Source organism: Hypomesus nipponensis, chromosome 7 (genome assembly GCF_054491055.1).
Source record: "Hypomesus nipponensis isolate SF chromosome 7, ASM5449105v1, whole genome shotgun sequence".
Lineage (NCBI taxonomy): Eukaryota > Metazoa > Chordata > Actinopteri > Osmeriformes > Osmeridae > Hypomesus > Hypomesus nipponensis.
The window spans coordinates 1,890,001-1,906,430 of record NC_140367.1 but is presented as its reverse complement, the minus strand read 5'-3'; the positions used below and the strand labels follow the sequence as shown (position 1 = coordinate 1,906,430).

Below are 16,430 nucleotides of genomic sequence, written 5' to 3'. Positions count from 1 at the left end.
GTGTAAACTGGAGCGGTGGAGCTGCACCCAGGATGGACGACCAGCCTGACTGGGATGTTTTGAGGACCGAACTGAGAGCCAGCCTGACTGGGACGTACTGAGAAAGTTTGCTGACCTCAAAGAGTCAGAGTGAAAAGTCACATTCCGCAGACGTCGTGTTGAAACTATTTCAGTTCAAGAGTTTAGCGAGACCCTTTCTCAACATGTCCGTCGCTCTCTGGAGCCCGGATCATTAATAGGCCCACGTACTGTAACTATGCGGCAGGACGGCCAAACGTCTCACAGATGGATTGATTCAATAAGGAAGCAGGTAATTGAGTTATAAGCCTGTCTGCTGGCCTATTGTCCGAGGCCGTCCAATCTCCTGTTTGTAAGCCTTGTTTGGGGCCCTTCTATGGCCCAGGGCCACAGATCTGCTTTCTGCAGGCCTGGGAGACCCAACAGATGTCCAAGCTGGGTGACTCTGATCTGAACCTGTATGTGTGTTCTTTTTTGGTGTGAGTGTGTTTGTGTGTGATTGTGTGAGCGTGTCTGTGTGTGTGTGTGTGCGACGAAGGGGTCAGATCTGATTACGAGGGGGAAATGACCACAGCTAAGCACAAGGCTCCTTGACCCCAAACCCTCAGGGGTGCAGCTGCAGCGCCCGCAGTGTGTGTGTGTGTGTGTGGACGGTGTGTGCTTGCAAGCGCGTTTATCCAAGTGTGTGTCTGTGAGAGTCGAATAAGTCAGCATGAAGAAAAGATGGAAGTGGTGATATCATGGTTCGTCCTGCTTCTAGAACCTGGGACTGCGGAGGGAGAGGTCAGAGGTCAAGGGGGATTGGCTACGCGTGTTCTAGAAGGTTCCGTGAGGCCCCAACCCAAGTCAGCTGTGAACACATCTGTTGTTGAACACTTGTTTTTCTCTCCAGAAGTTTCGTAGAAGGGGGCGGGTGGTGAGAGAGGTGGACGGAGGGGAGGGAGGAGGGGAGAGAGAGGGGAGAGAGAGGGGAGGGAGAGGGGAGAGAGAGGGGAGAGAGAGGGGAGGGAGAGGGGAGAGAGAGGGGAGAGAGAGGGGATGGAGGGGAGAGAGAGGGGAGAGGGAGGGGAGAGAGAGGGGAGAGAGAGGGAGGAGAGAGGGGAGAGAGAGGAGGGAGGGGAGAGAGAGGAGAGAGAGAGGGGAGAGAGAGGAGAGAGAGGGGAGAGAGAGGGGAGAGAGGGAGAGAGGGAGAGAGGGGAGGGAGGAGAGGGAGGGGACGGAGGGGAGGGAGGGGAGAGAGAGGGAGAGAGAGGGGAGAGTGCATGCTTGAACAAACACATGGAGCCGTAGGGAGGATCTTTAAGAAGGTCTTCTCTCCAACAGAGTTTGCGGAATTGCTTGTCCACTGTCCTCACACACACACACATCTACTCACACACACATCTACACACACACACATCTACACACACACCTACACACACACACATCTACACACACACACATCCACTCACACACACCTCTACACAGACACACATCTACTCACACACACCTCAACACACACACACATCTACTCACACACACATCTACTCACACACACCTCAACACACACACACATTTACTCACACACACATCTTCTCACACACACCTCTACATACACACACATCTACTCACACAGACTTGTCCTTCCCGTCAGACACATTCCCCAGGGCTGTAACCTTCAGACAGACATCCAGCTGAGGCCCATGCAATTTAACATCTGTCTTCCTGAAGTGTGCGCTCCTCACCCCACTGTCACATCTATGACAGGCACACTTTCACATTTGTGAACCTCTATCTGATACTGTAGATTTCTCTGTATGGATTTAGATCTGAGATGAACCTAGGTTCAACAAGCATCTCGTTCTTTTTCCCACATCAACCATTCTTTGTCCGCCAACAACAATTATCCCAACTTAACAGGCCCTGGCCAAAAGAATCAATTGGATGAACTGACTCCCTTTCCCGATTCACTCAATATTCATCAGCCCTCAGGCCCAGCCTGATTAGACTCAGGCGGTTGTTAGATACTGTGATTTTTACTAAGAAAATGCTCCTTGTGCCTCAGGGAGGAACTTACGGTTATTGACAGCAGCTTCCCGTAGGTCAGGTGTGCTGGAATGTGGTCTGGTTTGGCCCGGAGAGACTCCTTGTACCACTGACCCGCCTCCTCCAGCCTGTTCAGACGCATATAGGCCTCTCCTACCAGGGGTCAAAGGTCACAAGTCAATAAGGGTCAGTACTAAACAAGTTAGCGCTTCTAGCAAAACAGCGGAGGGAGTTGGATGCCCTCTCTTTAGTGAGGAACACAAGTATTTTAGGAAACGCAGCGATCTGGTGATTGTTATCGATTGTAAACAGCCACGAGACATGGAGCGAGGATCAGTTTTAAAAATCCTGAAATCCTAACCTTCATGGTGGAACAAGCCCTGACCCGAGATCTGCATCATGCTCAAGCTAAAGCACCAAATCAACAGCTGGGATATGAATGATTCATTTTCCACTTTCCTATTGACTCATTATTGATGAACTGATAACTGATACCTATGACTCAGGTGGAAATATGTTCCACTTCACTGAATACTTTCAACAGATGCAAGGTTGATAAAATGGCTGGATTCAAACCATTATCCCTGTACACATTACCATAAATCTGTGAGAAATATTCACAGTACAGTTGAAATACACAAGTTTAAAAGTTGCCACATACACTATAACACTCGGTCAACATAAAAACGTTGCATTACAGAAATATGTTGGCCGAATTCTTCTGTACGTTGTGAGAATGATCTACACGGACAAAATCCCTCCCTCTGGTGACAAACCGTCCCAAGACATTATGTAACTTCTCCCCACACTAACACCCCCCCCCGCCCCCCAACTCCCCACACTAACACCCCCCGCCCTCTAACTCCCCAGACTAACACCCCCCCCCCGTCCCCCAACTCCCCACATTAACACCCCCCCCGCCCCCAACTCCCCACACTAACACCCCCCCAACTCCCCACACTACCCCCCCCGCCCCCTAACTCCCCACACTAACACCCCCCCTGCCCCCCAACTCCCCACACTAACACCCCCCCCCCGCCCCCCAACTCCCCAAACTACCCCCCTGCCCCCCAACTCCCCACACTAACACCCCCCCCCGCCCTCTAACTCCCCAGACTAACACCCCCCCCCGTCCCCCAACTCCCCACACTAACACCCCCCCCCGCCCCCCAACTCCCCACATTAACACCCCCCCAACTCCCCACACTACCCCCCCGCCCCCTAACTCCCCACACTAACACCCCCCCCGCCCCCCAACTACCCACACTAACACCCCCCCCGCCCCCCAACTCCCCACACTAACACCCCCCCAACTCCCCACACTACCCCCCCCGCCCCCTAACTCCCCACACTAACACCCCCCCCGCCCCCCAACTACCCACACTAACACCCCCCCAACTCCCCACACTACCCCCCCCGCCCCCTAACTCCCCACACTAACACCCCCCCCGCCCCCCAACTACCCACACTAACACCCCCCCCGCCCCCCAACTCCCCAAACTACCCCCCTGCCCCCCAACTCCCCACACTAACACCCCCCCCCAACTCCCCACACTAACACCCCCCCCCGCCCCCCAACTCCCCACACTAACACCTCCGCCCCCTAACTCCCCACACTAACACCTCCGCCCCCTAACTCCCCACACTAACACCCCCCCCCCCAACTCCCCACACTAACACCCCCCCCCCCGCCCCCCAACTCCCCAAACTAACACTACCCCCCTGCCCCCCAACTCCCCACACTAACACCCCCCCCCCAACTCCCCACACTACCCCCCTGCCCCCCAACTCCCCACACTAACACCCCCCCCCCCCGCCCCCCAACTCCCCACACTACCCCCCCGCCCCCCTCCCTTCCCACCCCACCTGAACAAACACATACTCTCGAGCCCACGCAGGACGAGCTATCCCAGGAATTTTTGCTCGACATCGCCCAGCAATCTCAACAATGCAATCAGGAAAGGCTTCTAAAAATGTAATTAATGGTGGAACAACACCAGAAGGGATATGACTTAATACACACATTAGCTTCTGCTCTCTAAAACCTGATATGCCTCTGTACTGGGATTCCGCATTTTTTACGCTTTTTTTTACAGACGAGGTGTTGGAATCCAACAGTAATCTGTTCAAGCAGGTCAGATGTGCTTTTATATGGCGGTTTAACAACTGATAGGGTGATGGAATACTTTATTCCTCATCTCTATCTTTGGAAAATAGCCTGCCTAGTACTCACCCATCATGTTGTAAAGACTTTGTGGGGCAAACTGCCGTGGCATTTTCTGAACAGCTTCTTTATATACAGACAGAGCCTCCTGCAGAACAACAACATTGACCAGCTTTAGTTACCTCAGAGAGGAACAGGTGTGTACCTGGACACAGATGAGTGTATAAGGGCACAGGTGAGTCGCTTCCCTACCTCCTGGTGGCCCTGTTCGTGCAGCAGCTTGCCCAGGTTGTACAGACAGCTGGTGACGGAGCTCTTGTGGGCGTGCGGGTCCTTCAGGTTCTCATCTGGGATCTCAGCGCAGGTCTGGAAGGTTCTCTTAGCCTCCTCCAGACTGCCCTGGTTCATCAGGATGATGCCTGTGTTCAGGTAAGCCGCTGGCGCGGGGGGAAAGGAAAGATCACTGAAAATGCAATCACGTCTTCAGCTAGAATCTGATACAGTCCATGGCGGATGTGAGCAGCCAGGAGTGAGATTGACTTCCACGCCGCTTTGGAGCTGAAGTAGCCTGATAACGCTGGCACCTTCAGCTCACTCAGTCGTAAGAAAAGGAAAGAATTCGGCTAAATAAAAGGGTTGAATTCACGTTTAATGAAATCACACAAAGCCGAATGATTAGTCAGATCGCAGCTCTTCATGCTGAGCTGTGCCCGATCACAATCACCTCAGCTCGCCACACGGCAGCTAGTTTGCGGAAAGACAGCCAGCTAGTGGAATGATTCTCAGAGCTGCTTACATGCTAGAGTCGGCCTGCTCCCAATGGCCAGCTTATAGTAACGGAGAGCCTCTGTGAAACTGTTGTTCTCCTGCAGCAGCAAACCCCTGGAGAGAGAGAGAGAGGTAGAGGAGGGAGGGAGAAAGAGAGAGGGGGGAGGGAGAGAGACAGACAAAGAGAGAGAGAGAGAGAGGAGGGAGGGAGAGAGAGAGAGAGAGAGGGGGAGAGAGGGGGGAGAGAGAGAGAGAGGAGGGAGAAAGAGACAGACAGAGAGAGGAGGGAGAGAGAGAGAGAGAGAGAGGTAGAGGAGGGAGAGGAGGGAGGGAGGGGGAGAGAGACAGACAGAGAGAGAGAGAGGAGGGAGGAGAGAGAGACAGAGAGAGGGGGAGAGAGAGAGAGAAAGAGGAGGGAGGGAAAGAGACAGACAGAGAGGGGAGAGAGAGAGAGAGAGAGAGTGGGGGGGGGGTACAAAGGCAGAGACAGGTCCAGGGTATTAAACATGACATCATCCTCTTTCTATTCCAGATTTAAAGCAAGCTACAGTATGGGACTGTAGGGACCGGAGCTGGATGCAGAGATGCTGTACTGGCATGACTTACAGTACGCTGATGAGCATAACATCTTTAAATAACCTCTCAAACCATCTATATTTGTTTGTCGACTATTTGACTCACAGTCCTTCTTCACAAGTCTGATCCAGAGACCTAATCGTATGTTCCTTTTTAAAACTAAACATTCCTCTGACAGTTTCTTTACTTTTTTTGCATGAAACAGAGAGAAGGAAGAAAAACAATGTTTGAAAGGATGGAAGGAGCCGGAAGGAGCCGGAAGGAGCCGGAAGGAGCCGGAAGTAGCCGGCAGTCAGCACCTTTGACACTCAGGGGTTTCAGAAGTGCCTCCATGTTTTCCCCCAGGTCCGCGAATCACGACTAATGAAATCACTGTCAGTAGGTCCAGGAGTCCTGAGGGGAACAGCTCTCATTTCCCCTCCTCCCCCTCCTCTCCGCTCTCTCATCTATCTTCCCTTCAGCTGCTTCTCTCTGCGTATCATCCTCTCTTTCTCTCTTCCTCCCTCCTTCTCATCTGTCTTCCTCCCTATCTCTCTCTGCTGCCCTCTTGTCATTTCCTCTTTTTTTTCCTCTTTTCACTCAAATGTAGCCTTTCCTTTCCTTCCCTCCCTCCCTCTAAGCACCCTTGATGGATGGCAGTGGTCCCAGTCCAGGCTGGAGGGAGACAGAGGACAGCTCTCATACTCACAGGTTGTACAGCATGTCGGCCATGTTGCCCCGGTAGTACAGGGCGTTTCTGTACGCCTGTTCAGCGTCTGCCATCTTGCCCTGGTTCTTCAGGACGTTCCCCAGGTTACCCCAGGCTACGGACAAGAGAAACACGTCACTTAAGCGCACTGTCAATATCTCATCTCTGAAACTACATTAGGCCTTTCATCACCACAGGCCCAACTGATTCATCTCTCCCTTGTCCTTACCTTTGGCCGGGTTGACAGCAATCCCAGACTTGTACAGCATCTCCTCGTTCCTCCAGTCCTTGTTTCTCAGAACGGTCTTAATCCCATTCAGCAGCACCAGTCCAGCACAGAGACCCAAAACCACCGCCCTGCTCGCCCTGGTCCTCAGTTTGGCATGCAGGGCCCTGGCACCCAGCACAGCCAGCAAACAGAACCCCATGCTGGGAATGTAGAGCACTCTCTCAGCCACCACAAAGCCCACGTAGAAGAACAGGTTTGTGGCTGGGAGGAAGGGTAGGGAGAGAAGGCCCAGGGAGAAGATGACCACGTTCTCAGCTGCTGGAAGGCACCTCCGTGTGGGATGGGGGAGCTGTTTGGTTGTGCCGTTCATGGTGGGTTTCGGAGACCCGTGGATTGAGTTTGTGTTGTGGTTGGCGTCGGGGGCGTGGAAACCATTTCCGTTAGTAACGTGTTTCCCGTTGGTCATATGGGCTTTCCCATTGGTCTCTTTGACCTTGGGGGAGGGGCCACTGCGTAGGCCGAACCAGACCAGGGCGGCGATCCCACCATATAAGGCCACCGTCGAAACGTTCCTCCAATCGGCAAAGCTTCTGACCAGGGGCACGGCGTCCATGGACCAATCGAAGCTGAGCTTGTCGGGGCAGAGGAGGAGCCAGGTGTTGGCCACGGGGAGGTGGAGGAAGGTCAGGATGCGGGTGAGGAGGTGTGGGGAGTCGGCGGCGGGGTTGTCGGAGTTGGAGAAGTTGGGCGGTTTGTTGCCCATCCAGTAGAGGCGCGCGGCCATGAGGAGAACTCCCCAGACCAGCAGCAAGCCCAGGCTCACCATCAGGCTAACGTTCCTCCTCTGGAGGAAAGAGGAACACTGCTTTAGACGACACGCTGATAAACAACCTGGCAATCAAGTATCCTCATCACATTTCTTTCTTAATTCTTTATATTTCGAGATATCTGGGTTTTTCATGCTTTGCAGGACAGTTTTTAACTCAAGGGTGACTGGAAGGTCAGGAGGAGAAGGGAGAGGACACACAGCAATAGGAAGTGGCTTTGTTTTCTGCTGTTGCAGTGGAGGAAAGCGCTGTCGTCGCGCTGTAAGGTGTAAATTGTTTGTTCTTAAACATCAATTGCACGTCTGGGAATTTGGGGATTACATTTTTAGTCAACGTTAAATAGTCTGTTTTGATTTGACATTCGAAAACACTGAAAGAACAGGAACTGTTTATAAATGAGGTCAAAATACAGTTGGAATGTTTTTCGAATCTTTCTTGTGCTCAAGCCATGTTCATGCACATGCACCACAGCCAAGGGCTTTGTATAGTATCGGAAAGATATCTTTTTTTAAGGACCATAATGGCCAGAAATAATATGTCTCTGTTGCTAAGCAAACACAGAAAGTATTTCAGAGTAATATGATTAATGGGTAACAGTTAACTGTCCAGTCCACTTGTTGATTTCTAAAATGTTTACCTAGGCAAGCTCTGCTCTATCTAATTGTATATCTATAGTTTCTCAATCACTTTCTGAGACCAAATACAATTCCTTGACTATGAAGCAGTCCCTTTGAAGACCAGTTCAGGATTAATTATCAGCAAAAGATCCAGTGAACAAGCCAAAAGTCAACTGGTCCATCCTGATGTTTGAACTGAGGAGATAACTAAGTAGCATTTGGCATTGAAACGGTTTAGCCTCCCTGCAGATACCCTGCTTGGTTGACAGGGTGGAGGAGTGTGACTGGCAAACAGCTTTGGCCTAAATGTAATAAACAGCATGTGAATGCTGTTTACCACATAATGACCATTAATGCTGTACCATGATTAGCATTGTCACGGGTCACTAAAAGTACAGAGCTACACCAACTGTCAAGTTACACAGGATGACAGTTTACAGTACTGGTGCACCTATGGCATGTTTATTCACTATTCTTCTTCACTATTGGTACAGATTATAATAACATTCCACAATTTAACAGTTATTAAGCTATTTGGCAATAGAAAATAAAAATAATTTGGCATGGTTGGAACTTAAAATTTGAGAAATGTGTTTTTAACGTGAAGATTACAACTGGTGAAAACCTTTGAAGAGATCAAAGCCACGGGACAGTAGTGTGTGTGTGTGTGCGTGTCGACGGGGCAGCAATCTGCCATGTTTGAGTTACAGCTGCTCTGGCCTTATCAAGGCCTTGCCCCCTGACCCTGGGACGAAGGACACATGAAATCACATCTGTTCAAATGGGAGGGGGGGGGGGGAGGGAGGAGGGAGGGGTGGGGGAGGGAGGGAGGGGGGGGGAGGGAGGGAGGAGGGAGGGGGGGGGGTGAGAGTGCTGTGAAAGTAATTTATCAACAAAGATAGTTTATCAGTTTCAGCAGTTTAACAGAGTGAGGCAGTGAACAAGGTCCTCCTCTTGGGCATGTCTGTTTCCTGTCTGTCTCATGGTCTAGTCAGCGACTACACTCACACTGAGTGTATGCATACACTAACAAACTGAATGACATATTAAGAGAAAGTACGTGTGTGGAAACAGACCATTTCCCAGACCTGATACAGCCCATCAGTTTGAGTGGATAGGCAGTTACATCTAACCTGCTGAACTCAAGGTCAACGACCTGAGATCACCAGCATCATGTGAACTCTTTGTGAACCATTGTGTGTGTGTGTGTGTGTGTGTGTGTGTGTGTGTGTGTGAGAGAGAGCATACTTAAAATTGAAACCTCATCAAATCTTATAAATTGTTTACTTAACTGAAATCTGATAGATTATTCCACAACTAATGTTGTTGCGATCAAAACTGTAAAAACACACTATAAGCTCTTCAGTGAAATCAAAAGCAACTTCCACGTGGTTCTCTCATTAGAAACTTTAACATGTGGCCTCAAACTGCCAACGCAAAGCCCAAACCATTTCAACAGTCAGGTTTTGTTGATGTTGTGACGTGATCTTTGTGAATGAGCAAAAAGGGTAAGGGACGAAAATATTTTCAGAATATGAGCTGTTCCCTTGAGTAAAACATAAATAAAATAGGAGGTTGGGTTTGACTCGTCTGATCGTCACTATCGTCATTTTGCTGATTTTGCAAGATGAGTTAATCGGTAAAACGACAGGGGATATTTCCTCTGAGATTAACACAAGTTGAGCTAATTCAGCACGTCAATTGTTGAAAGATGTCTGATGTCCGTGGGGGATTTGCTTTCCTTAGGGCGAGATTTTGAAGTCCTGAAAAGGTATTAGCTGAGAAAAGAATTGGATATTGATTTCCAGACCGGAGAACAGACACGCCATAACGGGCATTCTTGTGTCTTATACACTAAGGAAATGGCCCGATCGATTAAATCTTGACGTCTGTCGAGGGAACATTTGAGAGATGTTGCTCTGTTCCGAAAAGGTAGACGGTTCCAACAGCAAGCAATTTAGGAACGATCAGCCTGATTTCAACCCCCAGTACCTCGAGCAATTCCGTTGACCGTTTTCTGATTGATTTCTAGACCCATCTCTACCTCAGAAGCTTACAGTCTTCCTCAGCAACATTATAGGTACTGGATCCATGGTCAGTTAGTCTAACTGCTGGTTCCAACTGACAAAGTCGGTGTGGACAACACTCCCTAAATGAACAGTCCAAAGCTCTTCTGGAAGCGACCTAATCTCTCCTCCAATTTAATATCTCTCTCTTATTATCCCACTGTTAGCTAATTATCCGGAATTATTTGTCGCTATTCCACATTCAAATTTAAATTTAAATTAACTTATTTCATAGGCTACCAAAAATGTTTGTGACTTGTGACGACTTCACTCCCCTCGAGGCGCAGCAAGTCAGCCAAGGCGTGGGATTTGTAGAACTGGTCGGCGTTAGTCAGGCTAGTTGACTTCTCTTTGAGTAGTTGCTGCCGTCTGATCAGAGAGTTCGTGAGATGCGAGGCTTCATCAGAAACAACCAGGCCTGATCCTCGCCAGGCTGACAAAGCCGGCCTCCTGCTCACGCCAAAGCTTTGTGTCTGAACTTCCCTTTTATCACGAGCAGATCTCACATGCTGTGGGTTCATACCACTCCACTAATAAGCCCCTATGCTTTACATACACATGGAGATGTATTCTCTCTCTCTCTCTCTCTCTCTCTCTCTCTCTCTCTCTCTCTCTCTCTCTCTCTCTCTCTCTCTCTCTCTCTCTCTCTCTGTCTCTGTCTCTCTCTCTCTCTCTCTCTCTCTTTCTCTCTCTCTCTCCTCTCTCTCTCTCTCTCTCTCTCTCTCTCTCCCTTTTTTAGTCTCTTTGGTGTCTCTGCCTCTGTTTGCCAACTCCTTTCCCGCTCTCGTTTAGTTCCACCTTCTGTCTCTTTTCAACCCTCTCTCTCTCTCTCTCTCTCTCTATCTCTCTCTGTCTGTCTTTGATTTTCTCTGGCGCTGTCACACTGTTTTGCTCTCTTTCTTGCATCCCCTCTCTTATTTGTCACCCCTCGTTTCATCCTCTCTCTCTCTCTCTCTCTCTCTCTCTCTCTCCCTCTCTCTCTCTCTCTCTCTCCCTCCCTCTCTCTCTCTCCCTCTCTCTCTCTCTTCTCTCTCTCTCTCTCTCTCTCTCCCTCTCTCTCTCTCCCTCTCTCTCTCTCTCTCTCTCTCTCTCTCTCTCTCTCTCCCTCCCTCCCTCCCTCTCTCTCTCTCCCTCTCTCTCTCTCTCTCTCTCTCTCTCTCTCTCTCTCTCTCTCTCCCTCTCTCTCTCTCTCTCTCTCTCTCTCTCTCTCTCTCTCCCTCTCTCTCTCTCCCTCCCTCCCTCCCTCCCTCTCTCTCTCTCCCTCTCTCTCTCTCTCTCTCTCTCTCTCTCTCTCTCTCTCTCTCTCTCTCTCTCTCTCTCTCTCTCTCTCTCTCTCTCTCTCCCTCCCTCCCTCCCTCCCTCCCTCCCTCCCTCCCTCCCTCCCTCCCTCCCTCCCTCCCTCCCTCTCTCTCTCTCCCTCTCTCTCTCTCTCTCTCTCTCTCTCTCTCTCTCTCTCTCTCTCTCCCTCTCTCTCTCTCTGTCTCTCTCTCTCTCTCTCTCTCGTTACAGCTTGTCAGCCATCATTACAGCTACGCTCAACAGCCTTCTCCGCTGAGTGTGGCCCACATATTAGTAGGTGTTTGAAGCGTTTAAGATGTGTTTAAAGACACTGCAGGATTAGACTGATGTTAAACACTCACTCTCTTAAAGCTGCTGTCTACTGAAGGGAACCAGCCGCACCAACCGACACTGACTTCCCCTGTCAAGTCACATCCCATTTATGCTCCTCGGAAATCCTGCCCATCTTGACCCAGCCCTGTTAAACTTCTTTGTTTTGGGGTCAGACTGACCTCCGTGAATAGTCAGCACTGGCCAATTTGATCCCACCCTAATTCCAGTGAGATATATTGGCTGCTGGAGAGATTTTAGGTTGATTGAACTGACTGGAACTGCAGTGGGATGTTTCCTACTGGCTGCGTTTGTCATCTCAACTGTCCACAAGCGGGAGTTTGTTAGAGAACATCTGATTGCATCAGCCAAGGATGAGGAATGAGCATGGCCTCTCTCTCCCTCCCTCCCTCCCTCCCTCCCTCCCTCCCTCCCTCCCTCCCTCCCTCCCTCCCTCCCTCCCTCCCTCCCTCCCTCCCTCCCTCCCTCCCTCCCTCCCTCCCTCCCTCCCTCCCTCCCTCCCTCCCTCCCTCCCTCCCTCCCTCCCTCCCTCCCTCCCTCCCTCCCTCCCTCCCTCCCTCCCTCCCTTTCTCTCTCTCTCACCGTGTTTTCACCTTTCGCCTGACTCTGCACATTTTGCCCTGTTCCTCCGACAGAACTGGTCCTGGCAGAGAGATGGCTGACTTTGATGAAGTGACCTAATTACCTAACACAGCTCGCTCTGAAAGCTGAAGTGGTGCTAGCATAGATGCCTGTAATGAGACAGGTCACAGGGTCACATCCCTCAGCCGCAGGGACACTGGATCAAAGCAGGAAACCTGTCACAGGAAGGGCTTCCTGTCTGGTATCAAGCCAATAGGAGGGTAAGGGGGGGGGGGGGGGGCGTGTCCCAGAGTAACACTAAGAGATTCAGATGATGCCAGTCAAGGGTTTCAGATGAATCAGTTTTGCTTAAATAGGATATTTTCCAAATTGATACTGACTCTTTATTGCGGAAAAATTACCTAGTTATTCAGCCCGTTGTTTCATTTACTGCGTCAATGATCTGTGCTTACGATCGTCTCGAAACAGTATCAGCACCATATTCAATAACTTCCATATTAAGATTTAGTCAGAAAACTGTGGTGCTACTGTGGCAGTGTTCACGTCAACACACGAGAAAACAGCCAAGCAGAAAGTGAGAGATTGAGTTCTAGTGATGGGCATCATTTCACAGCCGAACGCCCAGGGGCAAAACCAGTGGCACAACATTTATCAACCCGTCAGCCGGCAGAGGTAAACTAATCTGCAGTCCTCTGCTTCATTGAGACAAACGAGGAAGAAGACCGCTCTTGTCCTGCTTTAATTACACTCTCAGGAAGGCTCAATCGAATCCCCGCCCCTCAGCCTACTGTGAGGGAGAATATTCAATACTAGATCTGGAGGGCTGAAGTCGGCTGTATAATAAGTGGCCCGCCGTCTCTCTAAACACCGCCGTGAGGGAAATATGTGATTAGAAAAAAGGCGACACCAGAGATAAGGTACGGAGGAAGGAGGGATTCAGCCTGCGCTTGGCAAGCCTTCTCCCTCTTCCACACGTGAGCCCTCGTTCCTTTGTGTCCCCAATCGTTGATTTGAAGTCCCATCCTGGCTCATCCATCATTTTCTGCTGTTTGTTTAAGTCTGTTGTACGGAAGGCGTGTTGGGGAAGCTTTCTGCAAATAAGAAAAATGATATTGATAATGATACTTTTTCCCCTGTGGCGTAGCATCAATTGCAATGCTAAAAACCCCATTTCTGACTGAAGCAATGTGTCACCATCTCCCCTACCCTTTTCTTCTCATCCCTCCCTCCCTCCCTCCCTCCCTCCCTCCCTCCCTCCCTCCCTCCCTCCCTCCCTCCCTCCCTCCCTCCCTCCCTCCCTCCCTCCCTCCCTCCCTCCTTCCCTCCTTCCCTCCTTCCCTCCCTCCATCCCTCCCTCCCTCCCTCCCTCCCTCCCTCCCTCCCTCCCTCCCTCCCTCCCTCCCTCCCTCCCTCCCTCCCTCCCTCCCTCCTTCTCCACTCCCTCCCTCCCTCCCCTCCAGCTCCCACCTCTTCTCATTTCAGTCTGATCAGGACACTAATGGGATGAGAAATGGAGAGTGAGTGGAACCTCAACCCTGCAGTCTCTCGTCTGCATTCCCTCCTGCGGAGGAGCCACTGGCAGCCAGCTGCTCTACCTAGCCGTGAATAATAGAATACAAATAATAATATCATATTTGATAGGGTCTCCTGCTTCCACAGATTCGGTCAGAAAAAGTAGAAATTCTCTCACAATAGCTTATGCTAATATGCTCCGAATATTAGAACCACTGCTCCTGGACTTGAAGTGATGCGTAAAGGTTCCAGAAGCAGATTGATGCGATGCTGTCCAGAGCAGATCTGACTGACAGGCTGAAGATACAGTAGAAGAACGACCATTAGGGTAAACAAATAATACTAATTTAAAAGAGTAGGTGAGGACACAGTTTCCTTGTCTCTCTCTCCCTCTCTCTCTCCCTCTCTCTTTCCTCCTCTCTCTCTCTCTCTCCCTCTCTCTCTCCCTCTCTCTTTCCTCCTCTCTCTCTCTCCCTCCCCCTCTCCCTCCCCTGTTTGTGTTTCCCATGCATTACGAGTCGTCTGGGTTGTAATCGGGGACAGATAGTCACGGTGGTTCCCGCTACACGTCCAGCCTCCCGGTGATAGCGCAGAGTGGCATGAGGACACTGCCAAGGTGATAAACGAGCCAGCTGTGCTAGCGGGGGGGAAGAGAGCCAAGCCTGGCACCCGGGTCTGTTGCCTGGCAGCGGGAGATTGCCCGGGTCTATTGTGCCAGGGCTGGAAACTGGTGGCCGATGACAACCTGTGGAACAGATTAATGGGCCAATAACATCTGAGGGCGTTTCAGGGTTCAATGCTGCCATATATCCTGTTGACTGAACCCCTGAATATGAAGCATTGTTATGTTCAAGGGGCTAAAATTGTGTGTGTGTGTGTGCGCGCGAGTGTGTGTGAATGTAGAACAAGATAACACTTTATTAATCCCCAGGTGGGAACATTTGGGAGTGTGTGTGTGTGTGTGTGTGTGGTTTGCCTGACACAAGAAGGAGATCAAGCTTCCACCGGTGCAGTGAGTGCACTATGGCTCAGGGACTGTGGTGTCAGTGTTAATTGAAGGACAGACACTTCACTGGGTCTGCTGGTGGTCAGTACACACATCTCTCTCTGATCCCCTGAACCTTGAACACCCTAAGAACAGCTCTGGAAGAACAAGCCTAGCTGTCACGTCTCTCTCTCTCTCCTCTCCTCTCGCTCTCTCTCTGCCCCCCTGCCCTGTTCATCTCACACACACACACACACACACACACGGGACTGGCTTGGGAGGATCATCTGAGAGCAGGGGCAGTTATTAAACTCTGAGTGGTGACCTGAGGAGTCTAGTCACCTTCCAGACCTCCACCCCATCACCCTCCACCCCATCACCCTCCACCCCATCACCCTCCACCCCATCACCCTCCACCCCATCACCCTCCACCCCATCACCCTCCACCCCATCACCCTCCACCCCATCACCTTCCACCCCATCACCCTCCAGACCTGCACAGGTCTAATAGAGGAATCAGTGAGTCAGTGCGTGTTGTCGACTGTCTGCATAGACCACATATTTCTTTGCCATATTAAAATAAGCAAACTCATTGGTAGAAATATATTTTCCGGCTTGGCTTTCTCCCGGCCCTGAACACAAACACACAAGTTTTGAATGAAGATTAGAAGTGTGTGTAGTGAACTGCGCATCCCCCCCTTTTCAAGTGAACTCAAGTTGACTCTCCATGGAGAAGCAGAAAATCATCCTAGAACATTCTCCCGCTTTGCGTAGGCTAAACCCTTTGCAATGTCGACCCTTAAGGAAAGGTTAACCACACATGCACAGAGAGCTGTGTTTATCAGAGCTGTGTGTGTGTGTGTGTGTACATTCACACACAACCACCCACCACCAACACACAAACACACCCATGTACACATAAATACGTATGAACACACACACACACACACACAAACGCACAAACAACCAAGCTCATGTCCCCACATCGACACTCAGAAAACCATTTGTGGTTGACTCCAGCTTCCTTCTGGGTGAGGGAGAGGAAATTGGAAACAAGCAGAGACATTAAAAAAGAGGAACCACTTTGCAGCGTGCAGACAGAGGTGTTTACCTTCCCCAGGAGAACAGCGAGAGCCTGGCGAAGCCGGAGTCTCTGGAACACAAACACATCGTACACCGCCGACACGGCCAACACCGTCACCCCCTGCTCCTTCCACAGCATGCTGGAGGCCGCGCAGCCCAGGCTCCCCATCAACCACAGCCACGACTGGGCCTGAAAACGACCCGAGGCCCTGGCTTTGTAGGCCGCATGTGGGTCAGTCCGTAGCGCGCAGTGTTTGGCGTAGCAGATCAGAGACATCAGGAAGAAGAAGGCCGCTCCGACGTCCGCCCTCCCCACCACTCCTGCCACGGCCTCCGTGTGCACCGGGTGCGACGCGAAAAGTAGTCCTGCCAGCAGGCTCCAAGGTCCTCCGCCCAGCAGGGGGCGACAGAGCGCGGTGAAAAGAGCGGTGACCGCCCCGTGGAGGGATACGTTGACCAGGTGGTACCCCCAGGGGCGTAGTCCGCCCAGGGCGTGGTTGAGGCGGAAGGAGAGGGTGCAGAGGGGGCGGAAGGATTTGTGGCTGCCGCTGTGAGTGAGGAGGGTGCCCCAGAAGTCGTCGTACAGGATGTTGGTCCAGGGGGTCTCAGGGAGAAGATCCTGGTTGGTTTTGATGGCTCGGCTGTTGAGAGATGAGAGGGA

At 51.1% G+C, this 16,430-nt stretch overlaps 1 protein-coding gene across 1 annotated transcript in view; it reads right to left on the bottom strand.

Moving 5' to 3' along the window:
- The window catches only part of tmtc2a (transmembrane O-mannosyltransferase targeting cadherins 2a), a 50,866-nt gene that overhangs the window by 11,156 nt on the left and 23,280 nt on the right, over positions 1-16,430 (bottom strand). Inside the window, exons 2-8 of the mRNA XM_084701543.1 lie at positions 15,798-16,410; positions 6,469-7,312; positions 6,240-6,354; positions 5,004-5,089; positions 4,460-4,644; positions 4,277-4,355; positions 2,075-2,196 (exon numbers count right to left, since the gene is read on the bottom strand). Coding sequence (XP_084557669.1) covers positions 2,075-2,196; positions 4,277-4,355; positions 4,460-4,644; positions 5,004-5,089; positions 6,240-6,354; positions 6,469-7,312; positions 15,798-16,410 — 2,044 coding nt within the window. The remainder of the gene's footprint in view (positions 1-2,074; positions 2,197-4,276; positions 4,356-4,459; positions 4,645-5,003; positions 5,090-6,239; positions 6,355-6,468; positions 7,313-15,797; positions 16,411-16,430) is intronic.